General features: G+C 30.7%; 1 protein-coding gene across 3 annotated transcripts; it reads left to right on the plus strand.

Moving 5' to 3' along the window:
* Positions 1-231: 231 nt before the first annotated feature.
* LOC132300887 (dehydrodolichyl diphosphate synthase CPT3-like) lies at positions 232-2,426 on the plus strand. Of its 3 annotated transcripts, none has more exons than XM_059798168.1 (2): positions 232-407; positions 1,201-2,426. In XM_059798168.1, exon 2 carries the CDS (start codon positions 1,217-1,219, stop codon positions 2,075-2,077), a length of 861 nt encoding a protein of 286 aa, XP_059654151.1. In that variant the 5' UTR covers positions 232-407; positions 1,201-1,216; the 3' UTR covers positions 2,078-2,426. The 3 variants fall into 3 exon arrangements, with proteins under 3 accessions (XP_059654151.1, XP_059654152.1, XP_059654153.1); XM_059798169.1 differs by having other exon boundaries at positions 232-401; XM_059798170.1 differs by lacking the exon at positions 232-407 and adding an exon at positions 434-1,079.
* The last annotated feature ends 12,243 nt before the right edge of the window (positions 2,427-14,669 follow it).

Consider the following 14,669-nt stretch of genomic DNA (forward strand, 5'->3'; position numbering starts at 1 on the left):
ACCAAATTAGGTTCTTTCTTTGAAAGCAAAAGAAGATATAAAGAAGCAGGTTCCTTTAACTCTTTTATGTGTCCATTAATTTCTTACCACGTGGACCTAGCAACCAACTCATGCCTAATGATTATTATTTTTTATGGTTGATAAATAAATTGAGCCCAACACATATACATATAAAGACACTCACCCTTTTGGCATGTTTGCAGGTATCTAAAGGTTTGTAAGCAAGCACTTGTCCTCCTATTCACTACACATGGGACCATTGGTCCTTGTGCTTTCAGTTTCTTTCTTCAGGCTTCTCTATTTATAGCATTATCTGTGCTATATATCATCATAATGGCAATGCTCTAGTTACATTGCTTTTATTTCATGTGAATTCAGAGGGTCAGGCTTTATTTCCTCAGGTTTTGGTAACGCTTTTCATCTTTATTGACACTTCTTTTATATTTATCTAATTAGTTATTTTTTCTTCAAAAATTTGGATGTTGTTCAACCTCATCACTTAAATTTCCATATATGTTCAACTTCAAGTAGTGTCTATTTCTAGATAGGCTAACCTGAAGTCATCTCTCTAGATATATCTTTCTATCTGTACTGTTTTTTTTTCCCTTCATTAATGAAAACCTTGTATGTTACTCTTTATGTGATGCCTAATAATTTATTACATCTGCATCAATATTGTTTAGAGAGAAGGTGATAATCATAAGATGTTTTTGATACGCATATATAAACAAAAAAGACTATAGTTTTATTTTATGTGGCTCTCTCCAGGATGGGGCTACTTGATTATGATAACTTTTATCCGACTTCTTTTTTTCCTGTTGATGCCTAATTGTAGATATGGCTGTTTTATGAGAACTCCCGTTCAAGAACCAGTTAGTCGTGTCATCGTGCTCTCCGTCTTGCTAAGCTTATCCAATGAATTAATGACACATCCTAATTGAGTTCTGTTTTTTTTTTTTTTTTTTGGTCCTTCAGAAAAATGTTACAGAAACAATAATTTCATACAAAACTTCATTTAGATTAATGAAACAGAGGCATGCATTAAATTAACAGAAACACAGACGGTGCTGTATTTTGTGGTGAGAGGAACACTTCATATGAGAAATTCTGTACCAAAATTATGTTTGATTGCATAAGATTACTTTGTTTCTTAATGGTTTGAAGTTTGAACTAATTAATTTTGGTTGTGCACATGAATAGTTTGTGTGGTTCAACAATGGAAAAAAGTGGTGGTGATATCAAAATAAACTCGATTTCAGAGAAGCTTGGCATTTTCATGCGAAAATGCATTTATTCTGTTTTATCTGTTGGTCCCATCCCCAATCACATTGCCTTCATCATGGATGGGAACCGTAGATATGCAAAGGGGAGGAATATGGGTGAAGGTGCAGGGCACAATGTCGGGTTCTTGGCTCTCATGTCTGTGCTCAGGTTCTGCTATGAGTTGGGCGTGAAGTACGTAACAGTCTATGCCTTCAGCATTGATAATTTCAAGAGACGACCTGAAGAAGTGGAGACCCTGATGGACTTGATGCTGGAAAAGATTGAAGGGTTGATGAAGGAAGAGAGTTTTGTCAACCGCTATGGGGTGAGGGTTCATTTTGCTGGAAATCTAATGCTATTGAGTGAACCTGTCCGGGAGGCAGCCAAGAAAGCAATGGAGGCCACTGCCGCCAACTCCAAAGCAGTGCTCTCTATCTGTGTTGCCTATACATCTACCGACGAGATAGCAAATGCTGTTCAACAATCATGTAAAGAAAAATATGAGAAAAGAGCTGGTCATGGTTCAAATGGACTTGGAGGGAATGAAGAGTACTATTACCATGGTCAGAACAGTATCAAAGTAGTGGACATCGACAAGCACATGTATATGGCGGTTGCACCTGATCCAGACATCTTAATCCGAACCTCTGGTGAGACGCGCCTCAGCAACTTTCTTCTATGGCAAAGTGCATATTCCTATATATATTCTCCTTCTGCGCTTTGGCCAGAGATTGGTTTTCGTCACCTGGTTTGGGCAATCCTGAATTTTCAAAGTAACCACTTTTATCTTGAGAAGAAAAAGAAGCAAAATTAGAGGAGATCCTCTTGCTGGAGACCTAGTTATGATATATCCTTCTTGTCTACAGTATGATCGTGTCGTTTCAATACATACTTCTCCTATTCTTGAACTGAAGTTGTTTCATGTGTCCCTGCATTTACAGCATATGTGCTGACAAAATAAATTGACAATTAGTGTCAATCAGGTACCAATATATATTGTAATACAATTAGTGTCAATCAGGTACCAATATATATTGTAATACAATTAGTGTCAATCAGGTACCAATATATATTGTAATACTTGTTTTAAATGTTAAACTGGTGGCACAAACACATTGACATATGAAATCATTATGTGAAGTTTATAATATGTTATTGGCTTATTTTTATGGCTTGGTAATGGATGGTTTGCTCTCAACTAAAATGTACGTCTTCTTGATATTCTCCCGTGTGAAGTGGCAGTTTTCTTGAACATTGTTAGGCGATTCACTGTACGAAGATGCAGTAATTGAGTTCTATGGTCCGAAGAAATGCACATTGTATCTGTGACGAAGGTTGTTCTTTTACCCTTTTGGATAAGACTAATCCTTCAAGGCACAAGTATGTGGCAGTCAAACTTGGGACGTTGGCTTTGTAAACATAGTCCTTGAGGCCAATTCTTCTATACCCCTTGGGGGTTTAATGTACAATTTTTTTTGTTCGCCCCCCATAGAAAGGCATGGCTGTAAATGTACGGACTCATAATAATTAAAAAGGTAAAGGACCACCTTGATCAATCAACATTAAAAACATCTGTTTTTGCAGTACGATGAAATGTGGAAAAGCAAGCCCTAGCTCCCTCCACATGTGAAGCAAATAAATTGACTTACCTAAAAAAAGAAGCAACAATGTCTTATTTTTTCTTCATGGATGGTTGATCCATGACAAACATAATATTGTACGTAACACTGTCTTTCTTGTAGGATTGATGTTCTTGAATCTTGATTTTAGTGGTACAATCTTTCCTGTGATATGCAATAAGGTGATGGATGCTCTTTCTCCACGCTAACACTTTATGCAGAAGCCATGAAATTCTTATCCTACAATTTGGTATATGTGCATGCTTTGTACTTTTATGTAGTGTTTGGGAATAACACATTTGAATTGAATCATGAAAAAATTATTTATTTTAAACCACTCAACCCATTGAGATTGTTATCACAAACTATTACAAAACTACAACTAAAACATTTATCACCGGAGTAATGCTATTTAGGCATATTTGTGTGGTGTAGGTGCAAAAATTTGTTAACTTTGAAGAGTCAAAGAATAAACACAACACACTCAATGAAAAATAATCAAAGCAATGTGTTTGGCTTGTGAAAAATCGTGGTCCTTTCCAAGTGTGGAAAGGAAGTTGTGGACGTGCCAGGAACTGTAGTCGTTCCAAAGTGAAGCTCCAAACAATATTTTAGTTGGAAGTTGTCGGGATCAGGCGATTGTATGAAGGACTAGAATGACCACCTTCAAAGATTCTTTTTGCCTTGAAAAAGGACTTCTGGATTGTTTTATGACTAGTGGAAAAAAAGACAGTATTGAAAGTGCAGGACTTTAGAATAAAACAACTAAAGTGTAATTGCTGAAATGTAAGAAAGGAAGTGCAGGACTTGTAATTGAAAGTATCGAAAACTACTTGCTGGAAAGTAGGAAAAGAAAGTACTGACCTTAACTTAAACATTATGAGAATTCATTGCTAGAATGAATGCTACATGGAATAGCAAAGTGCTAGACATAAATTAAAAATAATGTAAATTCATTGCTGGAATGAGAGAGATATGAAATTGAATAGCAAAGATACTATATTGATGTGTGGTGTGCGCTGAGCAGGGTTTGCATTCTAGGCCTAAGTGCTTTATTTATAGAGCTTCTCATGCAGCAGTTGGAAATGTGACACTTCCAACAACTTCCACTTGGCTGGTCTTCAGATTGCCAAGTGTCCCACGATCTTCCAGCCTTCTCACAGTGTTGACACGTGTAAAATCATATTCTCCCATGATCTACAACTTATAAATAATGGTCTTGGCGGTTGAATGCATGTTTGGAAGCCTTTACCCACGTTCTGGAACTGCCCAGATGGAAAGGCAACAATTCCAACAGTAGTTGGAAACTTTCACCTAGAAGGTCTGGATTGTGCCATGTCTCCCATGTCTTCCTTAATCTTCTCATAGTATTGACACTTGTAAGAACATGATGTCCCTTGAATTGCAGTTTTGAAGGAGTGGTTTTAGTTGTTGAATGCTTGTTGCAAGCCTTTACCCACGTTCTGGAACTGCCCAGATGAAAGGCAGCAGTTCCAACAGCAATTGAAAACTTCAACCTGGAAGGTCCGGATCTTGCCACGTGTCCTACATTTTCCTCAGCTTTCTTTGGTAAATGCTTCATATTTTCAGCCCACTTGCTGATTTTTAGCAATCTCCTCACCTAAATAAGGGAAGTGGCTGCCTTCTAGAGTTGACACATCACTTGGTAGAGTGGATATAGTCAACTTTGGCACAAACTTTCCTTATATGGCAACCACATACACCATTTTTGCTAGGATTATGCTGTAGAGACCAGTTCCTTTTTCTCATTTGTATGGATTTTATTTTTTCATTATTTTATTTTTAGAGTTCGGATTTTGTCGGACCTGATTGAGCCAGTGCTCAGGAATAGTTCCCGACACTTCTTTCATTTTATATTTGTATTGTCCTTATTTTTATTTTCGCCTTCCTTTATTTGGGGTTACTTTTGTGATTATGTTTGAGGACATTTTCAATTATTGGGGGTCTTCAAAAGCTCTTAAAGTCTTCTTTTTAGGTATTTGCATTTGATCTTCAAAAGCTCTTAAAGTCTTCTTTTTGGAGAGTACACCTGAAAATAGACAAAAACACAAAAATAAAGATAATCTATATATAAAGACCAAATAATGGACTTAACTAATGCAATTAAGAGCGCTTGAATATACAATATTCGGCACTTATCAGGTCACAAAGAGTGTTTTAATGGGTAAAGATAGAATCTTTGGATGGAAATACCTCAATCAAGGTACCTTTCAAGTCACTTAAACTTTGTAATGTATAAAGATTGAATCTTTGAAAGAAAAAGATATAATGTTTTACTGAATAAAGATTAAATTTTTGAATGAAAATACCTAAACAAGGTACCTTTTAAGTCACTTAACCTTTTTAATGTATAAAGATTGAATCTTTGAAAGAAAAAAAGAGATTTGAGTTAAATTTAACAATTTATTTTCTCTCAAAGATTCAATCTTTATACATTAAAAAGGTCAAGTGACTTAAAATGTACCTTAATTGAGTTATTTTTATTCAAAGATTCAATCCGTACTCATTAAAACACTTTTCGTCACTTCAAAGGGAACTCGAATAAGTTTAACTCAAAACTTTCATTTTCTTTCAAAGATTCAATCTTTATACATTAAAAAGATCTAGTGACTTAAAAGGTACTTGATTGAGGTATTTTCATTCAAAGATTCAATCTTTACACATTAAAGCACTCTTTGTGACTTCAAAGGAAACACGAATTAGTTTAAATAAAAACACTTATTTCTTTCAAAGATTCAATACTTATATATTAAAAAGGCCAACTGACTTAAAATGTATCGTGATTGAGGTATTTTCATTCAAAGATTCAATCTTTACTCTTTAAAACACTCTTGTGACTTCAATAAGAACTCTAATAAACTTAACTTAAAACTCTCTTTTCTTTCAAAGATTCAATCTTTATACATTAAAAAGGTCGATCTAGTGACTTAAAAGGTACCTTGATCGAGGTATTTCCATCAAAAGATTCAATCTTTACTCATTTAAACACTCTTCATGACCCTAAAGGGAACACGAATAAGTTTAACTCAAAACTCTCATTTTCTCTCAAAGATTCAATCTTTATACATTAAAAAGGTCTAGTGACTTAAAATGTACCTTGATTGAGGTATTTTTATTCAAAGATTCAATTCTTACTCATTAAAACACTTTTCGTCACTTCAAAGGGAACTCGAATAAGTTTAACTCAAAACTTCTATTTTCTTTCAAAGATTCAATATTTATACATTAAAAAGATAAAATGTACCTTGATTGAGGTATTTTCATTTCAAGATTCAATCTTTACTCCATAAAACACTATTCGTGATTAAAAAGATACTCGAATAAGTTTAACTTAAAACTCTCATTTTCTTTCTAAGATTCAGTCTTTATACATTAAAAAGGTATAGTGACTTAAAAGGTACCTTGATTGAGATATTTTCATTCAAAGATTCAATCTTTACACATTAAAACACTGTTTGTAACTTCAAAGGGAACTCGAATAAGTTTAACTTAAAACTCTCATTTTATTTCAAAGATTCAATCTTTATACATGAAAAAGGTCTAGTGACTTAAAAGGTACCTTGATTGAGGTATTTTCATTCAAAGATTCAATCTTTACACATTAAAACATTCTTTGTGACATCAAAGGAGACTCAAATTAGTTTAACTAAAAACTCTCATTTTCTTTCAAAAATTCAATACTTAGACATTTAAAAGGTCTAGTGACTTAAAACGAACCTTGATTAAGATATTTTCAATCAAAGATTCAATCTTTACTCATTAAAATACTCTTCATGACCTCTAAGGGAACTCAAATAAGTTTAACTCAAAACTTTCAGTTTCTTTCTAAGATTCAATCTTTATACATTAGAAAAGTGTAATGACTTTAAAGAGAACTAGAATATGGTTAACTTAAAGCTCTCTTTTTCTTTCAAAGATTCAATCTTTATAGATTAAAAGATCTAGTGACTTAAAAGGTAACTTGATTGAGGTATTTTCATTCAAAGATTCAACCTTTTCTCTTTAAAACACTCTTTGTGACTTCAAAGGGAAGTCGAACAAGTTTAACTCAAAACCATCATTTTCTTTCAAAGATTCAATCTTTATACATTAAAAAGCTCTAGTGACTTAAAAGGTATCTTGATTGAGTTATTTTTATTCAAAATTTCAATCTTTACTTATTGAAACACTCTTTGTTACTTAAAAGGAAACTCGAATAAATTTAACTCAAAACTCTAATTTTCTTTCAAAGATTTAAATCTTTATACATTGAAAACGTTAAGTGACTTAAAAGGTACCTTGATTTAGGTATTTTCATTCAAAAATTCAATCTTTACTCAGTAAAACATTTTATCTTTTTCTTTCAAAGATTCAATCTTTATACATTAAAAAGGTTAAGTGACTTAAAAGGTACCTTGGTTGAGGTATTTCCATCCAAAGATTTTATCTTTACTCATTAAAACACTCCTTATGACCCCAAAGGGAACTTGAATAAGTTGATTGGATGTAAAGCCCCAAAGGGTCCACGATTTATTTTGTTATTGGCAATGAATACAAGAAGCATGTTCTCTTGTATGCATTAAAGCACTCTTTAACGCATACAAGAGAACATTACTTCAAACACTTTTCGTGACTTCAAAGATAACTCAAATAAATTTAACTCAAAACTCTCCTTTTCTTTCAAAGATTTAACCTTTATAATGTTAAGTGACTTAAAATGTACATTGATTTAGGTATTTTCATTCAAATATTCAAGCTTTACTCAATAAAACATTCTTCGTGACTTAAAAGGGAACTCGAATAAGTTTAACTCAAAACTCTCTTTTTCTTTCAAATATTGAATCTTTATAAATTAAAAAGTTCTAGTTACTTAAAAGACATCTTGATTGAGTTATTTTTATTCAAATATTCAATCTTTACTCATTAACAAACTGTTCGTGACCCCAAAGGGAACTCAAATAAGTTAACTTAAAACTCTCATTTTCTTTCAAAGATTCAATCTTTATACATTAAAAAGCGCTTGGGACTTAAAATATGCTTTGATTTAGGTATTTTCATTCTATGATTCAATCTGTACTCATTAAAATATTATTTGTGATTTCAAAGGGAACTCGAATAAGTTTAACTCAAAACTCTCATTTTCTTTTAAAGATTTAATTTTTATACATTAAAAAGGTCCAGTGACTTAAAAGGTACCTTGATTGAGGTATTTTCATTCATAGATCCAATCTTTACACATTAAAACACTATTTATGACTTCAAAAGGAACTCGAATAAGTTTAACTTAAAACTCTCATTTTCTTTCAATGATTCAATCTTTATACATTAAAAAGGTCTAGTGACTTAAAAGGTACCTTGATTGAGGTATTTTCATTCAAAATTTAATCTTTACACATTAAAACACTCTCTGTGACTTCAAAGGAAACTCCTATTAGATTAACTAAAAACTCTCATTTTCTTTCAGAGATTCAATAGTTATACATTAAAAAGGTCTAGTGACTTAAACGGACCTTGATTAAGATATTTTCATTCAAAGATTCAATCTTTACTCATTAAAACACTCTTCATGACCTCAAAGAAAACTCGAACAAGTATAACTCAAAACTCTCATTTTCTTTTAAAGATTCAATCTGATTACATTATAAGGTTTACTGACTTAAAAGGGAACTCGAATATTCTTTACTGAAAAACTCTCTTTTTCTTTGAAATATTCAATCTCTGTACATTAAAAAGGTAGAGTGACTTAAAAGGTTACTTTATTAAGGTATTTTCATTCAAAGATTCAATCTTCACTCTTTAAAACACTCTTTGTGACTTCAAAGGAAAGTCTAATAAGTTTTACTCAAAACTATCATTTTCTTTCAAAGATCTAATGTTTATACATTAAAAAGGTCTAGTGACTTAAATGGTACCTTGATTGAGGTATTTTCATTTAAAGATTCAATTGTTACTCATCAAAACACACTTCGTGACGTTAAAGAGAATTCAAAGAAGTTTCAACTCAAAACTCTCATTTTCTTTGAACGATTTAATCTTTATACATTAAAAAGGATTAAGTAACTTAAAAGGTATTTAGGTTGAGGTATTTTCATTCAAAGATTCAATCTTTACTTATTAAAATAGTCTTTGTGACTGCAAAGGGAACTCAAATAAGTTTAACTCAAAACTCTTATTTTCTTTGAAAGATTCAATCTTTATACATTAAAAGGGTTAAGTGACTTAAAAGGTACCTTAATAGAGGTATTTTCAATCAAAAATTCAAATATTTACTCGTTAAAACACTCTTCTTGATTAGAAAGGGAACTCGAATAAGTTTAACTCAAAACTCACTTTTTCTTTCAAAGATTCAATCTTTATACATTAAAAAGCTCTAGTGACTTAAAAGATACCTTGATTGAGGTATTTCTATCAAAAGATTCAATCATTAATCATTAAAACACTCTTTGTTAATTTACAGGAAATTCAAATAATTTTAACTAAAAACACTCATTTTCTTTCAAATATTCAATATTTATATATTTAAAAGGTCTAGTGACTTAAAAGGTACCATAATTAAGGTATTTTAATTCAAAGATTCAATATTTACTCATTAAAACACACTTTGTGATTTCAAAGGAAACTCGAATAAGTGTAACTAAAAACTCTAAAAAAGTTTCAAAGATTCAATACCTATACATTAAGAAGGTCTAGTGACTTAAAAGGTACCATAATTTACGTATCTTCAATCAAATATTCAATCTTTACTCATTAAAATACTCTTTGTGACTTCAAATGAAACTCGAATAAGTTTAACTCAAAACTGTTATTTTCTTTTAAAGATTCAATCTTTATACATTAAAAAGGTTTAGTGACTTAAAAGTTACCTTGATAGAGGTATTTTCAATCAAAGATTCAATCTTTACTCAATAAAACACTCCTCGTGACTAGAAAGGAAACTCGAATAAGTTTAACTCAAAACTCTCTTTTTAGTTCAAAGGTTCAATCTTTATACATTAAAAAGCTCTAGTGACTCAAAGGGTACCATGATTGAGGTATATTCAGCCAAAGATTCAATCTTTAAACATTAAAACACTCTTTGTGTCTTCAAAGGAAACACAAATAATTTTAACTCAAAACTCTCATTTTCTTTCAAAGATTCAATATTTATACATTAAAAAGTTCTAGTGACTTAAAAGGTACCATAATTGAGGTATTTTCATTCAAAATTCAATCTTTATTCATTAAAACACTCTTTGTGACTTCAAAGGAAACCTGAATAAGTTTAACTAAAATCTCTTATTTTTCTTTTAAAGATTCAGTACTTATACATTAAAAAGGTCTAGGGACTTAAAAGGTACCTTGATTGAGGTATTTTCACTCAAAGATTCAATCTTTACTCATTAAAACACTATTCGTAACTTCAAAGGAACTCGAATAAGTTTAACTCTAAATTTTCATTTTCTTTCAAGTATTCAATCTTTATACATTAAAAAAATCTAGTGACTTAAAAAGAACGTTGATTGAGGTATTTTCATTCCAGGATTCAATCTTTACTCATTAAAACACTTTTTCGTGACTAGAAATGGATCTCGAATAAGTTTAACAAGAAACTCTCTTTTTCTTTCAAAGATTCAATCTTTATACATTAAAAAGCTCAAGTGACTTAAAAATACCTTGATTGAGATATTTTCATCCGAAGATTCAATCTTCACTCATTAAAACACTAGTTGTGACTTTAATAGAAACTCGAATAAGTTTAACTCAAAGCTCTCATTTTCTTTCAAAGATTCAATATTTATACATTTAAAAGGTCTAGTGACTTAAAAAGTACCTTCATTGAGGTTTTTCATTCAAAGATTCAAACTTTACTCATCAAAACACTTTTCGTAACCTCAAAGGGAACTCGAATAAGTTTAACTAAAAACATTCATTTTCTTTCGAAGATTCAATCTTAAAACATTAAAAAGGGTTGGTGACTTAAAAGGTACCTTATTTGAGATATTTTCATTCAAAAATTTAATCTTTACTCATTAAAATACTCTTCGCGACTTCATAGGGAACTCGAATAAATTTAACTCAAAACTCTCATTTTCTTTTAAAGATTGAATCTTTATACATTAAAAGGGCCTAGTGACATAATAGGAACCTTGATTGAGGTATTTTTATTTAGAAATTCAATCTTTACTCGCTTAAAAACTCTTTGTGACTTCAATGAAAACTCATTAAGTTTAACTAAAAATACTCATTTTCTTTCAAAGATTTAATATTTATACATTAAAAAGGTCTAATAAATTAAAAGGTTCCTTAATTGTGGTATTTTTATTCAAAGATTCAATCTTTTCTCATTAAAATACTCTTCGTGACATCAAAGGGAACTCGAATAAGTTTAACTCAAAATTTTCATTTTCTTTCAAATATTTAATCTTTTTACATTAAAAAGGTTTAGTGACTTAAAAGTTACCTTGATTGAGGTATTTTCATTCAAAGATTCAATTTTTACTCATTAAAACACTCTTTATGACTTCAATGGAAACTTGAATTAGTTTAACTAAAAACTCTAATTTTCTTTCAAAGATTCAATCTTTATACATTAAAAAGGTCTAGTGACTTAAAATGTATTTTGATTGAGGTATTTCATTCAAAGATTCAATCTTTAATAAATAGAACACTCTTCGTGACTTCAATGGGAACTCGAATAATCTTAACTCAAAACTTTCATTTTTTTCAAAGATTCAATCTTTGTACATTAAAATGGTCTAGTGACTTAATATGTACCTTGATGGAGGTATTTTGATTCAATGATTCAATCTTTACTCATTTAAACACTCTTCGTGACTTCAATGGGAACTCGAATAATCTTAACTCAAAACTCTCTTTTTCTTTGAAAGATTCAATCTTTATATATTAAAAAGGTCTAGTGACTTAAAATGTACCTTGATTGAGGTATTTTCATTCAAAGATTCAATCTTTACTCATTAAAATACTCTTCGTGACTTCAAAGGGAACTCAAATAAGTTTAACTCCAAACTTTCATTTTCTTTGAAAGAGTCAGTCTTTATATATTAAAAAGATCTAGCGGCTTAAAAGGTACCTTGATTGAGGTATTTTCATTCCACGATTCAGTCTTTACTCATTAAAACACTCTTCATGACTAAAAAGGGAACTCAAATAAGTTTAACTAAAAACTCTCTTTTTCTTTCAAAAATTCATTCTTTATACATTAATAAGCTCTAGTGAATGCAAAGGTATCTTAATTGAGGTATTTTCATCCAAAAATTCAATCTTTACTCATTAAAACACTATATGTGACTTCAAAGGAAATCAAATAAATTTAACTCAAAACTCTTACATTCACATTAAAGAATTGCTTCCATGGATGTTTGTTAAGGCGGTGTCTCCCCTCCACGAAATGTAAGCAATTCTTTATTGTGAATGTGAGCAATTATTTATTTGTCTTGATGATTAGTACTAGATTTGTGTGCTAGTTTGAGACCGGTTGTACCTATTTCATTGATTATGCTAAAATAGCATCATATTTGATACCGGTTCACTAAAAAGGATGCTAGAGTTAATTTGATTTGCATGATTATCTTACTTGATGTGTGACGGACCATATTTACATGATTGTTGTTAGAATTTTGAGAATTACTTAAAAATGGTTGAAAAATGGCATACTTGAGGTAGTTTTCTTAATTGAGGTATTTTCCTTCAAAGATTCAATCATTAGATATTAAAACACTGTTTGTGACTTCAAAGTGAACTCGAATAAGTTTAAAGCAATTAAAGGATAACACCGTTTTTGTAGAGATCACGGTTGCAGTCAGCATATGCAACAAGCCTTTTGAAAACTAATGTATAAAGATACCTAAATTAAGGTACCTTTTAAGGCACTTAACCTTTTTAATGTATAAAGATTGAATCTTTGGAAAAAAAAGAGAGTTTTGAGTTAAACTTATTTAATTATCTTTTCAAGTAAGATAATCATGCAAATCAAATCAACTCTAGCATCCTTTTGAGTGAACCGTCATCAAATATTTTGCTATCTTAGCATAATCAATTAAATGGGTACAACTGGTCTCGAACTAGCACACAAATCAAGTATCAATCATCAAGACAAATAAAGAATTGATTACATTCACATTAAAGAATTGCTTACATTCTGTACAGGAGAGACACTGCCTAGCCAAATATTAATGGAAGCAATTCTTTGAAAGAAAGTGAGAGTTTTGAGTTAAACTTATTCGAATTCCCTTTGAGGTAAAGAAGAATGTTTTGATGAGTAAAGATTTAATATTTGAATGAAAAACCTCAATGAATGTACCTTTTAAGTTTCTAGACCTTTTTAATGTATAAAGATTGAATCTTTGAATGAAAATGAAAGTTTTTAGTTTAACTTATTCGAGTTACCTTAGAAGTCATGAAGAGTGTTTTAATGAGTAAAGATTGAATATTTGACTAAAAATACCTCAATCAAGGTACCTTTTAATTCACCAGATCTTTTTAATGTATAAAGATTGAATCTTTGAATGAAAATGAAAGTTTTGAGTTAAACTTTTAAGTTCCCTTTAAAATCACGAAGAGTGTTTTAATGAGTAAAGATTGAATCATTGAATGAAAATACCTAACTCAAGGTACATTTTAAGTCACTAGATGTTTTTAATGTATAAAGATTGAATCTTTGAAAAAAAATTAAAGTTTTGAGTTAAACTTATTCGAGTTTCTCTTCTATGGTCTACCACACATGGGAAGAGCGGAACAACAGAATTTTTCGGCAAAAATCCTATTAGAGTGCCATAATGTCTCAAAAATATGCTTAAGAGCAAGCCTATAAGTTGATTTATCACTGAAAATAACCTATTATTTGAAAAGGCCTAAACTTGTTGATCTATTCCACCATACTCACTGAGAAGCAATTTTAGTAAACTTTTTTTTTTTTTTATCCTGACAAATTAGGAGGGAAAAAAAACTCTAACACCGACGCACCTACTCCAGAAGCTGATCGTTGTACCAATTAAGTCACTGAATAATGCCCCAATGATACCCTTCTTCATCATCTCTCTGCTATAACATACACTTCAACATCGATGAAAGAATTATTTGGAAAATAGTTTGTTTTATTTATAAAACATGAAACAGGAGGAGAGACTTGTCTTGAGTCACAAAGTGCTAGCCATGTTTGACAAAAAGAGAAGTGTGAAATGCAACCATCTCTGAATCCGAAGCCCCCATCTATTTTAGATCCCAACTCACCTAACAAATTTTTTTTTTTTTTTTTTTTTTTGATTAGTTTGGAGTCTGACCACCATAACTTAAATCATTTTAGTTATCAAAATGATTTAAAATAACTTGTAAAGCTTGCAAAATGAATTCATAATAACCTCCCTAGCCTGTTAACCTCTCTAATACACACATTCAAAATCTCATTTACCTTGATTAATTTGTCAAACTTTAACCCCTGAAATAGACCCATCAACCGCTACACTCGCATATTATAATCGTATAGATGTTTATTCTTTTAAAATTCATAAAGATCCTTTCATGTTTAAAAATAAATCAATATTCTTCAAAGAAATTAAAATAAATGTACATATTTCCTTGCTTTATATTAGTTTGAAAATAAAAAAATACATTATAACATTTATATTTTATAAAAAATTACTATAAATTAAGTACTACAATTCTGAATGTTACGTATTTTTATTATTTTGGCAACAAATTCATACACCTATTTTTACTTCCACGACGACTTAAACGATGGACTTAGAAGGTCAAAAGGTACCACTAAATTACAATCTTTGATTGTATATT

This window comes from Cornus florida, unplaced genomic scaffold (assembly GCF_030987335.1).
Source record: "Cornus florida cultivar Cherokee Brave unplaced genomic scaffold, ASM3098733v1 CherokeeBrave_3.0.0_Hap2_Chr03, whole genome shotgun sequence".
NCBI classification, from domain to species: Eukaryota; Viridiplantae; Streptophyta; class Magnoliopsida; order Cornales; family Cornaceae; genus Cornus; species Cornus florida.